Genomic DNA, 22,362 nt, shown 5'->3' on the forward strand with positions numbered 1-22,362 from the left:
ATGTGTAAGGGGTTGTGTAATTGTGCATGCATGCCTATTTTTGTGTGGGGGGTACTAAATTATATATTACATTTTGGACATATGTTCATGTATGAAATACGAGAAATATGTTTTCCTATAAACTGGTGCCACCTGAAGATTAAATCAGAATTCGAGCTTTGAAGAATATAGTGCGCAGTTGGAGGGAGGAACAGCATTTAACACAAAGTAAAGTTCAGGAAACAATTAAATGACAATTTACAGTAAAAATGACTAATTTGTTAGAAAAGAATCGCACCCTGAATGGTAGGCTACATATGGACGAATAGTAATATTTAAAAATATCAAAAGAATTATGACTCGCAGTTAGCCCGTTTCTTGCACTCATATCTGACAGCGTACATTTTAATAAGCCACCAAGTCATATTGTCGCACACGTGCACATGTTTATTCGCTGCACTCCCTTCGCAGTTTCCCTCAGCATTAATAACAAAACATGAAATTATAACTGGTTTCAACTTTTCATATTACACTCATCAGTCGTCAATCGTCGAATTCAATACCTGCACAGAATGCGATCGACAACACTCCTGGTTCCTGGTCAGCTACGATAAAGCACATCACTCAATTTCCCACAGCCACAGTCCATTGAAATTAGAGATAGGGACATCGTAATTATTATTTTTTCTGTTGTAACTTTTTGACTGCATCGAACACATCGCTGAAACCAAGTAACAACTGGTACGTTTTAACAGAGCTCGGTTGTGTGGCCTGATGGCAAAAGGAAGCCATTTTGTGTGGTGAGGCGTCTGTACATGTCTGTGTATTTCTGTGTTCACGTCAGTAGCAGGAAGCGTGTCTTTGTGCCTATGAGAGCGAAATATTGTGTTGGCGAGCTAAGCTGCGCTGTTGTAACAACACCCAAACCTATCTCCTTATTTCACTGAGCCCTGTCTGCAGCTTCATCCTGTTTTCTGCTTCCTCTGTGCAATGGATGGGTAGGTGTTTCTTATATTATCGACTGTTAATACACGTGTGGCTGTGGCAAGATATGCTGTAGCCTATACAGAACTAGCAACCTAGTGGATTTTTCATGAATCTTATAACGAGCAAATCATATTGCATGGTTGAAAATAGAAGGAAGCGCAAGCGGCGAGGGTGTGTGCAAACAAGCAGTTCTAAGCTTACTGTTCCTCTCAGTTCATTGTTTTTTTTTTCATTTCCAAGTTATCCGTGTTATTTTATTTATTGTCAAATACTACTGAATATAAAACAGTAGGATCGCGTATGTTTTCTTGGTGTTGTTTAAGCCTATGCCGTCAAATAGGGAATGGCAATGTTTATTATCAAAGTTGGATAAAGGAAGTATGCGACAAAATGCCTTGTCAACGAGATGTGTAATGCTTATTAATAACATTCAGTCGAACAGATCAAATTAAAATATTCCCCGCATTTCATTCATTTTTGTTTATATATTAGACTTATTATTTTGCAACATTTTAATTACCAATGTGATGCCTCGGAAATATCCCTATGCTGCCATTTTAAGATCAGCGAGGGGCGTTACTGATAAATGTAGTATTGCTCGCGAAAACAACGCTCGTGCAGCAAGATTTTTCCGTCTAGCAGAATAAATAATTGTAATTTACAGCAAACGGAACTAAAAGTCGACCGAACAAGTCGTTACAAGCACCTCAGACAGCATATGGTTCGATAATTAGGTATAACAGGAGGAGGAAACTGGATTATTGTTTACCATTCGGCTGCGTGTGTAATGCATTCGCCTGGTGGGCGGGGGAATTCTATTTTTCACTCCGATTGAATTTTAGAAATAACAGAGATTGTGAACTGATTACTTTGAGCATGTAAATCTTTTTGTTCTCTGTTCTCTGTCTGTCAATTACGCAGTTCGGACCCCTTTGTAATTTTCTGAGCTGTGTGTCTAGTTGTCTTCAGCCAGGTAAATTTATATAATGGGGCGGAACTGCGTGATGGAAAACACGGGTAAAAAAAGAGCAAGCTTTATTATGGTTTAATCGGGTTTTTTAAGCCGTGGTCTATTCCTCTAAAACGCTTGCCTTGCTCATTTTACTGGCTATTTGTTGAAATGTGGAATCGAAAGTGGTGCTATAGAGTGTAGGCTAATTAGTGACTTTTCAGTGCCTTTGTTAAACTTCGCATGGTGTCACGCTGTGCACTTCTAGAACAAAAGATCGACGTAGTCTTTTTAGCTTGACAGTCATGATTCCTCGTTGACCCTTTTCCTTTTACTCCACATGTTTCTATTTATGGACAGCTTTACTTGTATGCTTTGTTCTTTTCTTTTTGTGCAACCTGCGCGCAGCGTATCACTTTCACGAGTTATGAAAGTAACAATTTATTCTCAGCATTGAATTAAATCGAGCAAAGGTGTTGGACTTGTCGCGAATTAACTGTGGGAATATTATTGTCCGCCCCTTACATTAATAATCTGATGTTCTTAACAAATTTTCGTACAAATTGTTATATTAGATTGACAGTTAGAATTAACAGTTTATATTTTGGGGTATGCTTTGGAGATTTGAGAAACTGTATATGCCAAACTTTGATTGTGTCATAGTAGGCTACTGTGTTGTCAGGTTAGGTAGCCAAATTTGTTCCATATGTTCCCTGTGACAACTGGAGTCTTGTGTGTTTTGGAAACATGCTCAGTTTATGTATGTCGTTAAAATCTTGTATAATATTTTATTATTGGTCTCTTGGAATGGGTGCCATAATTTTTCTACTGCTTTTAAAGGAAGTCCAATAATAAAGGAAATAAACGTGTTTTTTGTGGTTTTTTTTGCCCATAAACTTTCAGGGTGTATTTTCTAGTCAGCTTCATGTAGTTGCCCTGTGCTGATGTCACAGAGCTATGGCAGAATGGGAAATAAGTCCTGAGTTTCTCCAAGGCCATTCTGCACTGTTGTAAAAGCATCAGTGTGCGTGTGTGTGTGTTTTTGGGGGGGGGGGCTTAAGTTGGTGTATATGTTAGGCCCATAGACCCTGCTCCTAAAGGGCTTGCCTTTGTTAACTTTGTTATGTAGTTTTGGTTTAAAATGTTCTTTATTTTGTTCCAAGACATATAAATGTATGCCTATGGTATCCAATAGTTGTATTATATCGCTGATACAACCTTTAATGAACCTTCAGAAGGTGGTGGAAGATGGTAAGCAAGTCTGTTATTCTGAGATAGGAATGAGCCAAGTCCTGATTGGTGTCGGACAGTGAAGTCACAGCAGTAGGACATGGATGTAGTCAGTGGTAATGGAGCCTAAGATCTTGGCCAGCAGTGCAGGGAGGGTGAAGGTTTGTAGGCATCTGTCTTTAGAAGGCATGTTACTGAGCACAGGCTCACGGTTGTGAACCTTCTTCAGACGGTTCAGTTCAGCGGTTAAGCACGGGAGATGAAAAGGGTTTGCACAACAGGAAGTGAGGAGGAAGAACACCAGACAGCATCAGATTAAGATTATTATGCAGGGTTGGTCAGCATTGCCCGGCAGCCATCCACCAATCAGATTGGACCAGACTAAAGATCAGTGTGTTAAGTAGGGGGTAAGAAAATCCTCTATTCTAAGAACGTGAATGTGTATAAATGATTTTATATGAATATTACACTCCCAAATATTGGTTCCCTGAACTAATTAGGAAGAGGCTGCAGTTCTGGATTAAAACAAGATGATCCTGTGGAGAGAGCAAAGCTGTGGACTAAATGAATTCCATCTGACTAATGGCAATACTAGTAATTAAAATGTGTACCTAGCATTCTTCTGTTAATGTGTTGTTTTTTTAGTATTCTAAATGCATTGTCACATGTATGGCTCTATTTTGAGGGCAAAACACAGCCATTGCTAGAGCAAAACTGTAGCAAGGGTAGATTTGTATTTTGGAGAGGCACAGAAGGATTCAAGGACAGTTGCAGCAAGGTTTGTATTTTCATTCCTTGCTGTATATTCTTTTGTTGGGTTGGTCGAGTGGAATTTGGCTGCTTGCTTTTTTGTCTCTCACTTTTTTTTGTTGGGTGGGGGGGGGGGTGTGTGGTTGGATTGGAGCAAATTTAAAATGCTGTGGTATTTTTATTTTAATAAAATGAATTCTTAATTGACTTTCTAGGGGCTTGAAAATTCTGCTTCCAGAATCCTGTTCTTTGCTTCAAGGTCGGGGCCAATTCAGTTCACAAATTGAAATAAATCCTTATAGAACATAACAGACATTTTTTAATTCATGAATTTAAATTCTTTTCGTGAATCGATCAAATTAAAAATTTGATGCCATCCCTGCATAGCCGTTCCTCTCTTGATAGGGGGCTATTACTAGGGAAAACAAAATATGTTGAATATGTCGTAAAGGCATCCTCTGATAGATGCTAGTACTGTAAACATTTCAGTTTTAAGTTCACCATAGCAAAATAAGTATATTTATCCTATAAAACCATTTCTTAATGTTTTAGTTGCAAGGGAAAGCTGGTACATTGGTAAACATGCAATTGAAAATGTAGCAACACAGAATGAATCAAGTGTGTGTTATGTCATCGGCTAAGTAATTTCTGCCTGCGCAGATCAATCGCATTGATGCAGTCCTGCAGTACACTCAGACAGGATAATATGCACATGCAGAGCAGTTGGCAAGTGGTGTTCCCCATAGAAAGCTACACCCAATGAAACTAAAATGTGTATGTGTGATATGGCGGTACAAGAACAGTAGGCCTTGCTCTTTAAACAGTTCTATGGAATACGCACTGGCCACCAATAAAGATGTCAGAGGGAACCTGCTGATTTCGGTGATATGTTACTTGTGAAATGTACTTCTTTTCTTTTTTTTTCATTTGAGCCTTTCTACAGAATTTCACCTTTTGAGCAATAACCAGAATGCATCATAAGTGATATAACGAAGATAACACAACAGACAACTTCAACACTTTAAAACTTCTTGGCCATCGGCTGTTAGCTGGGCATTTTGAGCAAACGTTGGCAAATCCCTCCTAACTCTTCAGACATCTGGACAGTTCAGGTGGTAAAGTGAAGGTACAATTATACTTTAAGAATAGCTGCATAGACTCAAGGCAGGAAGTTCTTAAAGGACATTAATTGAACGAAAATTCTACCCAAAGACATCTGCAACAGTCCACAACATCTACAATTTACATAAAAACTATAATAATTGATGATGATGGTCATTATTATTGATTACAGTACATCACAATACAAGTTATTCTGTCAATTTCAGCCTGTAGTTAAGAAATAAAACATAAATGAGCAAATTAATCAGTAGGAACACTTTAAAGTAAATTTTGTATCCAAAGGGAATAATAGACAATGTAATGTGAGAGAGGAAAAGTGTGAGTCGGGCCAGAGAGCATGCGCTACGTCGACGGAGAATCGAAAACAAGGGTACGTGACATAACCGTTGAAACGAGCACTTTAAAGGTAATGTGGGGAAGTGCGTCCCAACAGGTCAGCATGGTCACATCTTCGCCGCACCCTTATTACACACTCATTTACGGACCGCGGCGCTACCCCCTTTTTGGGCCACGCGTCCTCATGTCAAAGGCCAGTCAAGTCAAAGTGGTACGCGGGAGAGGGCGTTCACATCTGCCCCCGGGTGCCACCTGTTACTTCCGCACTGAAAGAGAACACTGCTGAAGTGGAACCCGCGCGGGGAGCTTTGCTTGGGCGCTGACTCATACTACCTTTAACGGCTTGCTGCTGCTAGCAAAATCTCAAAGTAGCAATTTGAATAGTCATAAGCTGCTGGACTAAAACTCCTACAAAGCCATTACTGGTTCCATGGCTTAAACTGATCGGTTGTTTTGGTACAGATGGCAATTGGACCAGGCACACTATATGTATACCTTCTCCGTGAATGAAATTTAAATTTGACTAGATTTATCCTTTTTTTGTCATTCTCATCAGTTTCATTTGAAATAGCAGGACCTCATTTCAAGCCATAAAACAATTTATTAAATGTGTGATTTCAACTATTCACTCTAACTCTCCACATCAACTAGACGTGTCACAAGATATCATAGAATAAAAGACACTAAGTATCTCTAATTACAGATCATCACAGATTTGTGTCAGTGGCTGGGCTTTTTATTAATGAATATTGCCCTCGGTTCTCAAATTTTAAATCTCAAAAATGACAAATCCCACGAAAAATGCAAAATGGCCATAGTGCATAAGAATTGAAAAGACTATTTCCCAGAGCCAACTTGTATGACCCACCCCCGAGAACCTCAGCTGTGTGCAAAATTAATTCATAAATTCACACCAATTAATAAGCTGTACTGTGTAAATTATATACAGTAGTAATTTTGATTCCCAGCAATACTACAAATTGGTACGAATTTGAAATGTATCCATCTGCTCACGGGTAGACTATGTCTTAGGTAGCTGTGACCTTGCGCAGTTTGCTCTAGACTGAGTTCTTACACAGAATCTCATTGTTAAATCCCCCCGTGACGCACAACTAAAATGGTGCTGACATGGTGTTCTTGCTGTGAAATGGCAACTTTCACTGTTTTATTCAAATAAAAACAGTGTTGGTTCTTGCTGTTTTTTAGGGGGTGAGAGAGCAAGTGTTCTGAGCTGTTAAAACTGTGGACTGTGTTTAGGAGATAAGTAGATAGCAGGGTACTACGTATAACCCTGCAACCCGTAAACATTCCCCGCCGTGTGTGTACGGTAAATTCCAGTATTTTGTCCACAACTGCCTGGAAGTTAATTCCATGTATAATCATCTGTGGTTAAGGGTACAAATGTCATTGTAGTCTGTGAGGCTGTGAAAGTTAAAATTGGTAATCAGATTTTTAGATGCAGTGCATATTATACACTATATGACCAAAAGTATGTGGACACCCCTTGGTCTGGGGCTGTTTTTCATGGTTTGGTCTTGGCCACTTAGTTCCAGTGAAGGCAAATCTTAATGCTACAGCATACAATTACATTCTAGACAGTTCTGTGCTTCCCTAACAGTTTGGGGTAGGCCATTTCCTGTTTCAGCATGGTAATGCCCCCGGGCACACAGTGAGGTCCATGGTTTTGATGGTTTTGTCGAGAACGGTATGGAAGAACTGGACTGGCCTTCATAGAGCCCTGACCTAAACCCCATCCAACACCTTTGGGATCAATTGGAAAGCCAAATGTGAGCCAGGCCTAATCACCCAATTAGTGCCCTACCTCACTAATGCTCTTCTGGCTGAATGGAAACAAATCCCTGCAGCCATGCTCCAACATCTAGTATAAAGCCTTCCCAGAAGAGTGGAGGTTATTATAGCAGCAAAGGGTGGACCAACTCCATATTAATGCCCATAATTTTGGATGAGCTGTTGGATGTCAGGTGTCCACATACCTTTGGCAGCGTAAATATCCTGAAAGTGTCTCTTCATATATCTTTATCCAGTAGTACATTGGCTGCTGACAATTTGTCTGTTCTGTAACTAGGCTATTGACTTACGTGGAGATTTTTCATTGTAATATAAAATTGAGATTTCTAGATATTTTCTCCACCATCTCTCTTTTGTAATCCTGGCACAAAGTACTAATATTGATGCAGTGTTTGTGTGGACACCGGATGAAAGATTACAGATACGTGTATGACATTGTCGATTCTCCTGTCCTCTTTTGTATGAAGTTGCCTTGGTAACTTTTTTTTCTCCCCTGACCTTTATCAAAGGCGAGGCTCTATAAAGAGCAGCGTGGTATTCCTTGTTGACTCCACCCTTGACGGGACATTAGGGATGGTGTGCAACACGTAAAACTGTCCCCCGCACTCCCCTCCCTTTCACGGCACTGATGGCGCTCGGCAGTAAGCGGTCCCTCTTATACCACCCCAACAGATACCTCGGGTGATAAATAATCATTTTCCTCTTGAGCTGCCTCAGTAGGTTTCATAAGTTTTTCCGTGCATTACGGTGTGAGAGATGTTTAAAAACGGAAGGCTGGAGCTCAAGACTAAGAAATGCAAATGTGCAATAGCATTGCCACCTTTAGTGTTGCTCATATCCTCTTTATAACACTGATATAAATAGGCAAGGAATTGATGTACTATACCAGGGGTCTCAAACTCCGGTCCTGGAGTCTCATCTGAATTTTGTGATTTCCTTTCAATCAGCAGCCAATTAAGGCCTTGGAACCAAGGTGCACAGACTCTTTAGCCAATCAGTGGCTTAAATGAAGCACTTAAGTGAAGGAACATGTCAAAAACCAGCAGACACAGCGGCCCTCCTGGATTTGGGTTTTAGAACCCTGTACTATACATTACTTGGTAAACGCATGATACGAAGCCTATGCCAGATATTGGCAATAGGCCATAATAATCATAGAAAGTATAGCCGCTTTTTCAAAAATCAGCAAGCAAGAATTGGGTTTGCTCATATGACCGTGAGCCCTCAAGATGAGCGTCAGTTAAATGACATCCCACAGAAATGTTGTAAGAAGATTTATGTGTATCCGGTCTGTGTAACATTTATCATTTGTGAGATATAAAAAAACATATAATTAGTATATACAATATTTTATGAAAAAATATATAATTTTATAATAAGGGCTTGCTTTCTCAGTTCACTGGGCATTATGCCAGTGTCTTGATTTACAGATTTGTTTCAGAATTAAAGGGCAGACCTTACTGAGCAGACGGCTGTTAGGGAAGGGCAGAAGCATCGCACTGCTGAATTTCAGCATTTGCATCACCCATTGCAAGTGGCTAGATGGGGAGATGCTTTTTTTTCTCTATAAAAAAATGCTAATATATGTGCTGTAAGTATAGATCAAAAGGTTCAATATCTTTTTGAAGCTTGCAAACAGAAAAAATACCCTGGAGTGTGGTTTTCTAAAACAGAACACAGGGCTCTTTTAACCCCTGAACTGGACAGAACAGTAGTCTAGTTAATCTCTGATCTGAATGTACTTTCAAAGGGTGTGGGGTGAGTTAAACAAACATCGTTGTTTGGCTGTGAGACCGTAGGCCACTAATATTCAGTAGGTAGTTCAGTCTTGGCTGAAGTGGTGTTCTGGGTTGCTCTTTCTATTGCCAATTAGAAATTATCCATGAAAGCCAGGTAATATGTGTATTGGTGCTCTACCATGCAGGTGGAATAGAGGAAAACCATTGTGCTGGCTGTTTTACTACCAAAGAAAACGGTAGATTTTTTTTCCCAAGCTTGTTTATTTGGAGTGTAGATGTGGATCCAGGGAGGCAGCACCTATTCAAAGTGTGGTCTTTACAATTTACGCCATTCTATAATTTCATGTTCTAAAAAGCATTTGTGATTTTCCCCATAATCAGAGAGGTCACCCATGATTAATGATTGTTCTCCATATTAGCTCTGCGATATAATTGGTGGTTTAGTAAAAAATGTGTTCAAATCACTTGAGCAATGTTTTTCACTGACACACTCATCTCAGAACGTGTAATAAAGTGTTGAAAATGCTATTAATAAAAATAGTCAGAAACAAAGACATAATGTAGGCATCAAAATCATGGAAGTTATAAAATAAATATTGTGACAAATAAATAGGAAAACAGAATGTTATAATTTTCAGAACTAATTATGTAAACATATTTGTACTTTGAAGCTTAAACACTTACATTAGAAGTAATTTTTAATCAATTTGTATCTTTTATTTGCACTTGTGTGCTTTAGTGAATAAATAAAGCCATGAAACAGCTTTTTTTTCAGGGATCTGGTACAAGCCTCTTCTGAGCTTAACAGGCAAGATGTGCATTACAACACAAAGGGTTTCATTACAAACGTACTGATATTTAAGAAAATTATATCAACATATGCAACTTTCATGAAACTACTTTTGTTGGTACTGGATAAATACCTTCTGAAACACAATCCATGTATGATACACAGTAGGATCATTAGAAGGAAGACACAAAGGGCAAAGGAAATAGTGGTATAATTCATGATTGCAGTGTGTAGTCATAGACCAGCTATATGACTGCCCGCTCATCCTTCAGAAATGCTGGCCATGTGGAAAATGTCCAAATTGTGGTTTTGTTTATGACACGGCCTTGTGTGCAGTTTTTCTCCTTGGCTGTCTTTTTGAACTGGTTTGCAGTTGCAGGGCTGTACGTGCATATTTGCATTAGCTGAGGTAGACTACCAAACTTATGCAGGTAGATAAAGTCTTTAGAGATAAAACTATTGAACTAAAGCTATTAAATATGGATTATGTAATGTTTTTACTTCTTTTACCAGGCTGATATTTGTAAGATGTTTTTGTTGCAGTCTTTCTATGCATTGTGTGTTGAATTAATCTTTTTTTAAAATTTATTTTTATTTAACTATATCTGTTCGTTCTTTGAATTACAATACAATACAGTGCTGGTATCCAAATTGGGTGCATTGGTAAACATAGTGACTACATCCACTGTCAGAGAGCCCATTATTCATCCAATTTCTAAATTTGATTATGAATTTTCATGCTTTGAAAATTTCATTTTGCATTGAGGTTTTCTGGGCAATCTCATTTCAGTTGTATTTTGCTGGAAGCATGTTTAAAATGCAGGGAAAGTGACAGCTGATTATTAGGCATGCAGCAGCACAGTTGACCTGTTTTTTTTTTTTTTTAATGAATGAATATATTGATGTTTGATATTTCGTTACATGGGTCACGTCGTGTTAAATAAAAGAATGCGAGTTTTCACAAGGGGAAATATATGGCTGTTGTAATTTCATGACATTGTCCGGTCAGTGTAATGTGTGATCTAAAATTCAAGTTATTAGAAAGTGTAAATTTCCCTCAAGGAAAGCCATACATCAGCCAAGGGTCTGATATTCTTTTTGGATACACAGAAAAGCCAGCTCCTACAATATCACGCTTGTACCCGTAAGCCATACAATCCAAACAGAGGAGAGACATACTGTAGTGTGTAGCTGAATAGATCATAATTGCTGGTTTAGCTGGGAGCAGGGCTCTGTGAGATTTAGCACAGATTGTAGGGTACTGTGGCAGGCACTGTGCACTGTGGCTGTGCTACAGTTCCATTGTCACACGTTTTTTTTGTTTTTTTTTTTGCGCTTCACCTGCCCGAATCCAGTCGACTCGCTGCTGAGGATTAATTCAGGAGGATTAACATTTAGGGCTTGAACATTTTGCGTGTTCTTTACCTCACGGATCCAGAAATCCAACCTTTACCACCTCCTTTGTGATACATTACTCCATCGCTGTTTGTGTTCTTACAGTATGTGCCGATGCCGCCTTTTTGTTTGAATTGTTCCAGAGCCTTTCCTGCTAGCGGCCTTCAGCATTTTCAGTGGTGACACGGCACTGGATGTGAACCTTTCTGAGGACACCAAGGAGCAAAATTATGTAGCATTGATTGGAAGTGCTAAAGCAAGACTTCACAAGTGCATTTCTGTTCAGCGTTTAAAATAAATAGTGAAGGAAATGTTCCCAGAAGATGTCTGCATTTGTGTATATCATCCTTACAGTATTACTGTAATACTGTGTAATTTCTCATGTTTGCAGCGAAGTATAGCCCCCTGATGAGGGTTATATAATTGTATGTATAATTAAATAACTTAAGAGTGTTGTTTCTCCTTCAGTGAAATGTAGCAACAAAAGATCTGTAAGGAAACCTGCCCCATAGCAGATCTTTAATGGCAATTGCTCAGTATCAGGTATTTATGTTATACAGTTATTTATCTTGTTCCATACATACAAAATTATTCAGTTTTTTTTTTCTTTCCGGAAATTAAAACGCATTAAAACAGTTACAGTAGGTATGATAAAATGAACCCATTCCTGCTTAGCTGCTCGGCCTGGCAGTGGTGTTGCTGTGATACAGTCATCAGGCAGTCATGTGATATCACGTCCCAGCTATTAACGTTCAGCTTGTTGAAGCATGCTTGCCGTTTGTTGGCAGTAGGTGGTGCCCCTCTGTCTAATGAAAAGTACTCCATGACACAACGTTGGGCACCTTTGAAGGTGTGAAAATGATTCTTCACGATGTTGCATTTGAATTGCCAGTAATTAGCAGTGATAATGAAACTAATATTCTCGACAATTTGAAACCTGTTTAGATGTTGAAGGGGTAAGGGTGGTGGCATCTATGTGCCAATACCATATCAGAATCATTTGACATCAGTGATTCTGTAAGCCTTTAATTGGTTTTCCCTATGTAAGCACCGGTATGTACAGAGCTCAGCAGGCTGAATTTTACAGCAGACTGACAAATAAAGGAAATTAGATTTCTGGCAATGGCTGACTCCCTCCCTCTCGATCGCAGGCAGCACCTGAACGTAGCATTTCTGGCCGTTCAGCGCACACATACTCAAATGTCACCCTGTGTGATCTGGAGGAGGCCGTCATAGATTTTCACGTTGCGACAACTCGCGTCAGTTAACCGCTTGAGGAAGTTCGTTCAGAATAAATTTAGATTCTCAGCCGCTCTCTTTTGGTATGAGTCCGTGTGAAACGAGACTGCCGTTCGAACAATGCCGTTAATCCTCCGAGCGTGGCTTCTGTTCGGAAACAGCGGCGTTCGGCTGGGATTCAGCCGCCAACAAACGGATTAGAATACATGAAAGGAACAGTCGTCTTCAAAAATCCTGGGATGGAGGTAGAGAACTCATAAACGTTAAAGCATAATTTATGAGTTCCATCGCCGGAATGCACTGTAGGGGCTCTGGCAAAGGGGAATGCGCTGTCCTCTATCGAGGGTCTGATTTTATCGGGGACCACGGGTCTGCGGGGGAACGCAAGTTCATGTGATTTTTGGTTCTTCAGATTGCAAGCCTGCTGCATGTGGAGATGTGGCAACATTTTTTGCTAATGTCGCACCTTGCGAGTGTGCTAACCGTGTCAGACTGGCATATGGTGAAAGAAACTGCACCCAAACATCTGGTAGAAATGAAGATCAGTTTCTTCTAGCAAACCCACTGGAAAATAGCCACACCATATTGACTTGAACATGACTGTTGTTCTCTTTTAATGTAGCCCTGTACACAGTTTTGCATTTCCAAATTATTGGTTTGCTTTGCTTGTGCATGTACAAACTTTGGCTTCCATACCATAGTCCATACCATAGATAGGATTTTATATGAGTTATCTTCTCTGTCTCCCACTCTCAGAAAAGTCTTCCCTAATTATTTCATGGGAAATGTAGTCCCCAGCTGACAAAAATGAAAAATGGAATTACTTCACCTTCTGAATTACCACTTGTTTCTCTTCCTACCTAAATTATGACTCCGTTCATTATATGATATTTCAAATCATACTGCTACTCAATCATTCTGACTGCACCACCCACACTAACCAGCTCCTGTAATCCATATTTTCGATCTTCTGCCCCACAGTGTGTTGTTTCATATCTTATAGCTGTTGATTTAAAGATGGGCGATTGTTTTCCTTTCCTGAATATGCACCAGTAATATTTTCTGAATTACCCACTCTTCATACATGTTGTGCAATCCTTATTCTGCAGTGTATTCATGGGTTTTTCTTCACAATTGTAAGCATTCTTCGGTCATCCACTATCGTGGTCTTCCATGGTCTACAGTGTTGTTTGCTATTGCTATTGAGGTCACCAGTGCGTTCTTGCTTCTTTACAAGACCAAACAGTTGATTTTGACACTCAATCTTTTGAGTACGTCTCAACAATTGTGTCACTGTCCAAATACTTACAGACTGCACTGCACATTTTATATATATATTTATATAATTCCAGCACCTTCAGAGTCGTTTAGCTGAGGTCAACATAAAGTCGTTCATTTGACCAAATTTATTGTTCAGTGTGTGGCTAATGGTAACCTGCATCAAAAGCAATCCAGGTATGAAATGTTAGCCTTGATTAGCTTCAGCTGAAAAATGTTTTACCCCCAGTTTATTGGGTTTTGTGTGGCTGTACATAGCGTGAGGTGTAACGTAAGGTTTGGAACACAGTATATGTACACACATACGCATCTGTAAACAGTCTACCAAGACAGATGCATTGGGATTTTGTTAAGTCCAAAGGTTCATGCTTGAAACTGTTTTCTAAGGTGCATTTGCATGCATTATTTAGAGGATGTCTACGTCGATACAGTAATTGTGGAAAATTCTATCTGCAGTGCAGTTACTGAGCTTTCTTACTGCCTCTCAAAAATATTCTTCTCAGGGCAAACAACTGTGCTGTATGATACTGTTTATAAAGGAGCCACGACTGTACTTCCCTATTTTTCAGAGTTCTGAGTGAATAATTTAGACTGAAAAGGACCATGAAGTCAAGATTGTGTGATTTATATTTTAGCAAAATACTATTATTTGGGTAGTACTGTAAAATAATGCATACAATGAGATGAGTATAATAGCGTGCTGTGCTCACAAGCTATAGCCTTTCCTATTTTCGTGTGTGCTTGCAAAGTCTTGAGTCCTAGGCTGGGCTAGGCTACAAAGTCTCAGCCATTATTTAAGCACAAATGACTCAGTGGAAATGGTGCAGCAAGCACCATGAGTCTCATAGTGATGATGTAAGAACAGATGGAACCATGGTCAGGTTACTCTTGACATCTGCTGGGTATGTTGGTGCCAGACATTATGTGTGGATATATTAATTTAAAGTATGTATGTATTTATTTAATAGATAGCAAATGCCATTTTTAAAGCTCTTTACAATACTACTCATTATGTGCAGACCATTGTGTTGACCCCATTTACTGTAAAAGATATGTAAGCCTCAGCAGTTAAGGAGATTTATTTTTAAGGTTTATTAAAAGAACCAAACTAGAAATTATGCAACTGAGCTTGTTTAATGCACATAATTGTGTTTGAGCTGCCAACTAACGGATAGTTAGCTGCTGGTCTCGTGTGCATTGAGATCTTTTTTTCATATCTATTTAAAACCAAGTCTGAGCATCTGTTCACACCAAGGAACAAGGAAAAAAGCAATAAAACCCTCTCAAAGCATATTCTTTGACAGCTGCTGCTGGTGGCAGCAGTACAGACCCAAACATATACCACTCTCAGACAGATGTTATACTTGTCTGGTTTCACTTCGCTCAAACCAAGGGAAAGGTTTAATTGCATGTACTGCTTAACATACTGTATATTGGACTCTTCCATCATGGCACAACTGCATTGATGAAGGGGAAAGAGAAGCGAGAGGGACAGACAGACAGACAGATGTGAAAAGGACTTTCGTGCATAGGGCCTAATTTCAGGCCAACCTACTGTAACCTTCCTCTTAATGAAGACTTTATGCTGTGTTCTACCGATTTGAAATTAAATTTTAATGTTGACAACATATTTTCTGGCTCCTGACTGGACCACATGGTCCTTAATACCTCATGTTGTGAAAACACGGAGGAGCGTTGCAGAAGGTGTTAATACTATCCTGACATATCTCGCACACTAATGGGCAAATTTCACACAGTATTTAAACAGGAAACCATTTTTAATTCCATTTCAGTCATAGTGCCCAGGATATCACCTCCTAAGTGTTTCCCATTACGCTGGATCTTCCGCGTTAATACATTTTCTTTCATGGTGCGGCAAATTCTGACCGTTAAAAAAATCCATTCACGCACGACCAGCTCGCAGATTGAAATTGAGCGAGCTACGTGAGCTAGGTTTAGATATTTGTGAATGCAGGTTAAGTTGTAACCGAATGATGATGGGTTGTTCCAACAGTGCCCATTTGCAATACTACATTGAGGTCAGCAAAACAAAACAAACGTCAGCAGTGCCAAAACTGATAGTTGTTCGTTTAGCTAGCTAGAAGAGTATGGCAGCTTGTGCAGCAATTCATTTATTTAGACTAAACGATCAATGTGTTTCCCTTTTACTGATCTATTTGTCCAAATTTTACTGCCGTGTCATATTTTCTAATATACTGACTCATCTACAAAAAACTGACTTGTAAAAGCAAACAGCCCACAGCCAACTATGTCAGATATACTTCATCAGTCCAGACTGAGCTTACACAGTGGTGAAATAAGTGTGTGTGTGTGTGATCTGTTCAGAAACAGGATCACATAGTGTATGAATCATTCAGTTTTTGGGTGTGATGGCATCTGGTGGAGTGGTATGTGATGAGTATGTGATATGTCGTAAGAGCAGACCTGGGTCAAATACGTATTTGTTTTGGATTCAAATACTTTTCTGTGCTCTGTTGATCTTGCCTGGTGTAATTGAGCAAGCCAGTATGATCAGAAGGCGAGGTTTGCACTTTTTGAGAGTATTTCATTGGTTCCAATACACCAGACAAAATCAGTAAAGTGCAGAAAAGTATTTGAATCCAAAACAAATACGTATTTGACCCAGGTCTTGAAAAAGAGAGTGAGGTCAGGTGCACATTTGTGGCATAGGTTGTCACCCTGTGCCACAGATTACGCGCTTCTTTAGGATGCGTCTCAACATGATCACAAAGGTCCAAGGCCCAAAAATCACCAATTTGTCAAATTCTGTCCACGAATACTGCTTGTGGAAACTGTGACATTAAATATGGGATTTTCAAATAATGTATAGATGACATATAATGGACAGATTTTTGTCCCACAAATTTTAAATGGCAAACTTTATCTTTCTAAAAGGCAGATGCTGAAAAATCCCGTTCAGTTTTACTCTCCTTGTGAAAATCAAGTTAAATGCACTGATATATTTACCACATTTTCCATTTATGATTGCATCAAAGTGACAGGTGCAATCAGCTGGTAAGACAAGGCTGTAGCATATGACCATTAACCCACAATTACAGTGCCGTGAATCTCTTAAGTAGTTTTAATGATGTCCTCCGCTTCGCTACGAGTGAGCGAGGCACCGCTTACGCAGTGGCATGGACGTATGCCTGCAATCACACACTCCTCTCACTGCCGTAACATGCCACTGAGCTAGTCCTAATTAAGAGGAGCTAAAAAGGGACATTTATAAGCAATGAAATGAAGTCAGTGACGTCCTTACACCTCGCCTCCCCCCCCCCCCACACACCAGTTCCCTGCCGTCCCTCCTCTAAGCCTGTCATCACACAGGCTCCTCCCCTGTTGTTGTGCTGATCAAGAAGATCCTGTTGTTCCGCAGACAGAAGTGCCTTCGGCCAATGTCTAAATCCTTCCTTCAGACTTTGCTTGTGAGAATGCTTTGTGGTAACTAATGACGATTACAGCGGCGACGGAAATGTTTCTGACAGTTCTGGCGATGATGAAAACGTCTCACTTGCTTGTTTTTTTTTCATCTGCCTGAAAGGGGGGGGGGGTGTTGTTTTAAATGGCCAAGGGCACAACTTTGCCTTGGCCCGGTAGGGTGCAGATGTTCAATCAAGTGTGAGTCACTACAGGGGCATTACATTTTCATGCTGTGGCCTTAGATGGATTATTATTTAATATGCATTACTGGTAACATTTCCTCTTCTGCATAAATTGTTTGATTAGAATGAGTACCTTATGAGGTGACACATTGACACTAATATCATTTATTATGGTTTTAATCAGTACAGCCGACCGCAATTCACGATAAGCCCAGTATGGTTCACAATTGTAATTAATGGCATTATAATTAGTGCAGGAAGATGAAGGGAGTGTCAGCAGATTAATTGACTCGACCACTGGAATATCTTACTAAGCAATGCTTAGTTGAGAATGCAAATGCATTTATTGTTTGAGTATGGAAAGTAATCACAGTATTGTGTATAAGGCATTCTGTGCCACAAGCAAAAAAATGTCCCTACAACAGCATTGTCTCGGTTCATTCCCTTTTCAAAATCAACAGAGTGAATTCATGTTATGGATTTAACAAGCATGTTATTTGATAATGACAAGGTCATGTGATGGCTTTTTTTTTAGTGGATACCTCCTGTGGTCCTTTAGCACTTTTTACTGTGTGGGCTTCTGACCCACTGTGTGCCCACCTGCATATTGCAAGTGGCTCCTGCTAGCACAGATTTCATATGTCTTCCATATGCTTGCTGTTCTCTGCTCACACTTCCTGAGCGTTAGCGCTAGCTCTGTGAATTGCACAGCGTTTTATCAGGCCTGTCTGAAGTTGCCTTGTAGCATAAAAGCGCCGATATGGTTCTGGTCATTACCTAATGATTTTCTACTGTGCGGCTAATTGTTGGCTTTTGATCCCAGTGCTTCAGACATTGTCTCACGAGGCCAAGGAAATTCCTTGCAACCTTCAGCGTGGAAGGTTTTGCTTTCTCTCTCGCAAAACCTGTTTATTTCCATCACGGTGGAACTAAGCCTAGATTTAATTTTAGCATGCGAAAGCAGAAAAACCATGTTTACTGGGTGTGCAGTATGCGAATGTCGGAAGAATGAGGACGTTTATGAACCGCAGAGCCTAGCTTTATTCAGGTTGCAGTTCGGTGCGTGGAGCGTGTCGTAGTAGGTTGTTTTTTTTTTCGGATGAGTTGAGGTGCGCCATGGTTACGGAGGTAGAGGCTCAGTGCGCGTTTTGAGTGGAGTATTTTCGGTTTGCAGCGGAAAGGATTTAGTCGGACAGAGACTGTTACTCACCTGTTTCCTGCGGCAATTTCTGCATTGTGACTGGATCAAGACTGTATTCTGTATTTCAAGGGCTGGGAAATAACTGAAAAAGAGTCGTGTGTTAAGATGTGTGTGAGAAGCAGATAGGTATCCTTAAGCACAGCTGTAATCTCACGCAAATACGTGAGATTGTAATCTGGGTTGTTGTTGTTGTTGTGGCGCGAGGGAGCAGGCTGTTCAGTGTTGCTGCTGCTGCCTCTGAATCCTCCTGCACTGCACTTCCTGGTGCAGGAGAGCGGGGGAAATGGCCCGGAGCGCGGCCTCGTCACGACAGCCCCGTAGCCGGGAGGCTGAGTCAGCCATTTCAGCCGCTCCTCGAGGTTTAGCGTCCCCACGGGCTCCCGCGGCCCCGGATGGGGAGGGGGGGGGGGTTCGTGGGTCGTGCACAGCGACCGCGCGCTCTTTGCTGGCCACAGATGACCGTGGTGGTCACGAAATGTCACGTGTGAATTTAGCAGGATACAGGTCTGCAAGCTGACTAGACTTCCTGGGCTGAGCTTTCCTGTTTTTGGATTGAATATTTTAAAACCTCACGTTTGTATTCCTATGTATTTAGTTATTTATGGAATTGTTCATTTATCATTTAACAGTTCGGTTTCTTTGCGTTTGCTTTTGATAACGGACATTCTGTCATCCCTCTCAGAGAAAAAAAATAAAGGTTTAAAAACACCTAAATAAATTAATTAATGCGCCTTTGTATTTTTGAAGGATTACTATGAGAGGCATCAAGCATGGCTGCTGTTTGAAACTACATCAGTAGTTTTGCCGAATGAATGTAGATTTCAAGGAAATTTGTGTGAATAATTTAATTTGCCTGAATATTTATTCGATCTGGCATTTTTGATGAATTTGTATGCTACAGCTTTAGGCTGAGCATGTATCCCACTGGAAAAAAAAAAAAAATCATAAACTGTGAGAGAATTGGATTGGTATGATTAGGGTTGAGGTAGACAGTATGAAGTCACACCCAAGGCCCAAATCAACACACAAAAAGAACAAAAATCACTCCACACTCTCGGTTGTCTGGAAACGAGGCCTGTAAGACCCCCCCCCCCCCCCCCTTCCTGCTATAGTACCCATACTCTGACCCCCCCGCCCCCCCTCCCACCCCCTTCCTATAGAGGGGCCACTTCACATAATCAGCCCTTAGCCAAAGGCTTTTCGAGTGTTAGCGTTTTGTCTTTAAAAGGCCGGTGATCAGAGGCTGCCCCCGTTTGAAAGGCGAGCGCATAAAGCCTCATTCACTCGCCGGGGGCGGGCGCCGGGGCTGAGGTTCCTGCCCCGCTCTCCGTTTGTCCGGCCAATTCGTGGGGCGAGCGGCCTCGGCGGCCTTCCCCTTTCTTCCTGTTGTTTCCCCTCTTCTTCTTCTTCTTCTTCTTCTTCTGGCCGCTCCAGAAAAGCGGGCCTCCGCCCCTTTCCTTGTAGGAGGCGTGCGGCGCTTTGGATAACGTGACCGAGCGGCGAGGAGATGGCCCTCCCTTTGGTGCGGCTGCGCGCCCATCGCTGCGCGAGCGTGCGCTGCGTCATCCCCTCAAATTTACAGGGGCTCCAGACAGAGGAATAGCGAAGACGAGCTGACCTTCTCCCTCCCCACTTCTTCCTCTCTTTCTATGGTTTACATAATGGAAAGGCTCTTATTTCGACCAGAGCATTCGCTGACAAACAGCAATGAAGCGTCATGTCTGTACCTTTCCTGTCCTGCCGTGTAATTGTACATTGCCCCTATATGAACTGCGAAAATACATAAGTGCTTAATGTATATCTAATCTAAATATATACCGGAATCTACTGTGCATGCAAACCAGCTGTGTTTATGAATATTCCTCCTGCCCTACACATGTCATATTTTAGCTCACTTTAGGGGGTGTACTTATTTTGAACGCACTGCGTATACACAGTTAATAGATATTCCAAAGTGCACATAGGAAGCATGTACTAAAACTTGCAAATAGCGCTGTATTTGCGATTGGGAAATAATTTCCGCGCGGCGACTCGGATAGTTTGCATGAGGACACGGTTCCTCGTTTTCTCACAGCCTGCTTGTGTCACCGCTCTTCCTGCGTTTCTGGGAAAAAAAAGAAGAAAAAAAAACCGAGCGATAGTAATTCTGACTCTCTCCTTAAATAGAAGCCCCAGAATAAGGCTGAGGCTGTCAGGACCTCTCAGCGGTGGACGGGGGACAGACACAGCGCGGTAGAACAGCGCCTGGAACTTCACCTGTCCACCAGGGGCGGGAAAAAAAACATCGAAGGCCGAGGTGTTTGATGAGCCTCGAGTGTTGACGGAAATCGACGGCAGTTAATCCCCCCCCTTCCCCTCCTCCCGCTGCCGCTGTTTTTCACGTTGAGGGACTGTTGTTCCTCTCGCTTTTTTCCTCATGAGCATTTCCTTTTGGTTAATTCTCTGAAGAATGCCCTGGTCATATGACTATGAAATCCTGTTATTTTCACCCGTTCTTGTCTTATTGCCAGGTTCCCACAGTCCGTTCTTCTGCAGACAGAATCCTACCTGTGGCCATTATACAAAAACTGTGTATGTGTGTGTGTGTGTGTTTGTTTGTGTGTAGACCTATATGAGATTATTTGTTACTTACAATTTTGTGTTTTGTTGTTAGGCCTGATCAGATTTATCTGAGAATTTAAGTTAGACAAAAGGCATTTTATGTAACCTAATTGTTTTTATTTTATTTTATTTCATTACTGCGGGGAGAAGTTGGATGCTTGAGGATTTGAGCAACTGACAGCTTGAGCACTTGTACAATGAAGCTTATCAGTCCCAGATATTTAGACTGTAAATGTAGAAAAGAATTTGTAGGGAATTCTAAAATTTAGAGATGTGGCTGCTCACTTAAATTGTAATTACTTAGCATTTTATTCCCTAATAGTTCAAGGATAAATGAACCCGTTGCGCGGGGCAACGTGATCACTGAAGAACAGGCAGCCTAACAGGTTTGTGGAGATCACCCTGAGACGGCCCTCTTGACCCCCAGGAGTACACGCCCTCCAGATTCAGGGCCGGTGTGCTACGCCGTGGAACGACAAACGCAGTCACCATTTCGCCCTGCGCTGGAGCCTTGTGGGAAAAGATTGAAGTGGCAGGGTTAGGGGCTTCTCCTCTCTTAACCTAGACTCCAGTGTGTGCTGTGTCTCTATGGTTGTGGTTGTGGTTTTGGTGCCCCCCTCCCCCCCTTTTATTTTGGCTGCCCCGCGCTGTTGGCATCCTGGCCTCCGCTGGCTGGCCGTGTTTTGGCTGGGAGGGGCCTGGGAGGGCCCGGCTATGTTTTGCCGTTTCTTCCCCTCTCCTCAGCCCTCGTGCGTGAGGAATGCCAGCTATGCGCTGGACTGCGCTGGACTGTGCCCTCTCTGCTCGCTCCCCTTTCTCTGGCCGCGGCGGGAGAGCAGGCCGGGAAAGGGGACGCGGCGGGAAAACGGCGTTAGCCAGGGACCCGTCACAAGCCCAAAAAAAAAAACCCTTTTTAATTGGGCGGGTGTTTATTTTTAAATCTTGGACATGCGGGCCTTCCACCCGGACCGCCAGCAAGGCCTGGGAGAACCAGTGCCTGTAGGGTTTTCCGCTCGCTTCCCATGAACGGCCTTTGCTTTTCAGGGTAGAGTTAATTTTGTGTGTGTGTGTATGTGTGTGTGCATGTGTGTGTGTTTGTACGTGTGTGTGTGTGTGTGAGAGCATGTGTGTGGGAGACTGGGGGGAGAGAGAGAAAGAGACTGAGTCTGTTTACGCTTTTTCACTTTCTGGCAGACATGGTCCCACAGTGCTTTGCAGTTTAGAGTCAGGGTGGGGCATTTTACAGTTTTCTCTACATGATGAGAACTGATGATTTGTCCATGATGATTTGACCTTGTGATTACTAGAGTTTTTTCTTGGATGCCTAAACC

The 22,362-nt window shown here is 41.4% G+C and overlaps 1 protein-coding gene across 3 annotated transcripts in view; it reads left to right on the forward strand.

The window, feature by feature from the left end:
- The first annotated feature begins 817 nt into the window (after nucleotides 1-817).
- ptbp3 (polypyrimidine tract binding protein 3) overlaps nucleotides 818-22,362 on the forward strand; it is a 70,628-nt gene continuing 49,083 nt past the window's right edge. For 2 of the 3 annotated variants that reach the window (XM_064309620.1, XM_064309622.1), the window contains exon 1: nucleotides 820-977. Coding sequence is in view for 1 of the 3 variants with exons in the window: in XM_064309622.1 (XP_064165692.1) it covers nucleotides 974-977 (4 nt within the window). In the remaining 2 variants the exon portion in view is untranslated. Of the gene's footprint in view, nucleotides 978-22,362 lie in introns of all 3 variants that reach the window. The other variant, XM_064309623.1, reaches the window with a different exon arrangement.

Source organism: Anguilla rostrata, chromosome 14, assembly GCF_018555375.3.
Source record: "Anguilla rostrata isolate EN2019 chromosome 14, ASM1855537v3, whole genome shotgun sequence".
Classification (NCBI taxonomy): Eukaryota; Metazoa; Chordata; class Actinopteri; order Anguilliformes; family Anguillidae; genus Anguilla; species Anguilla rostrata.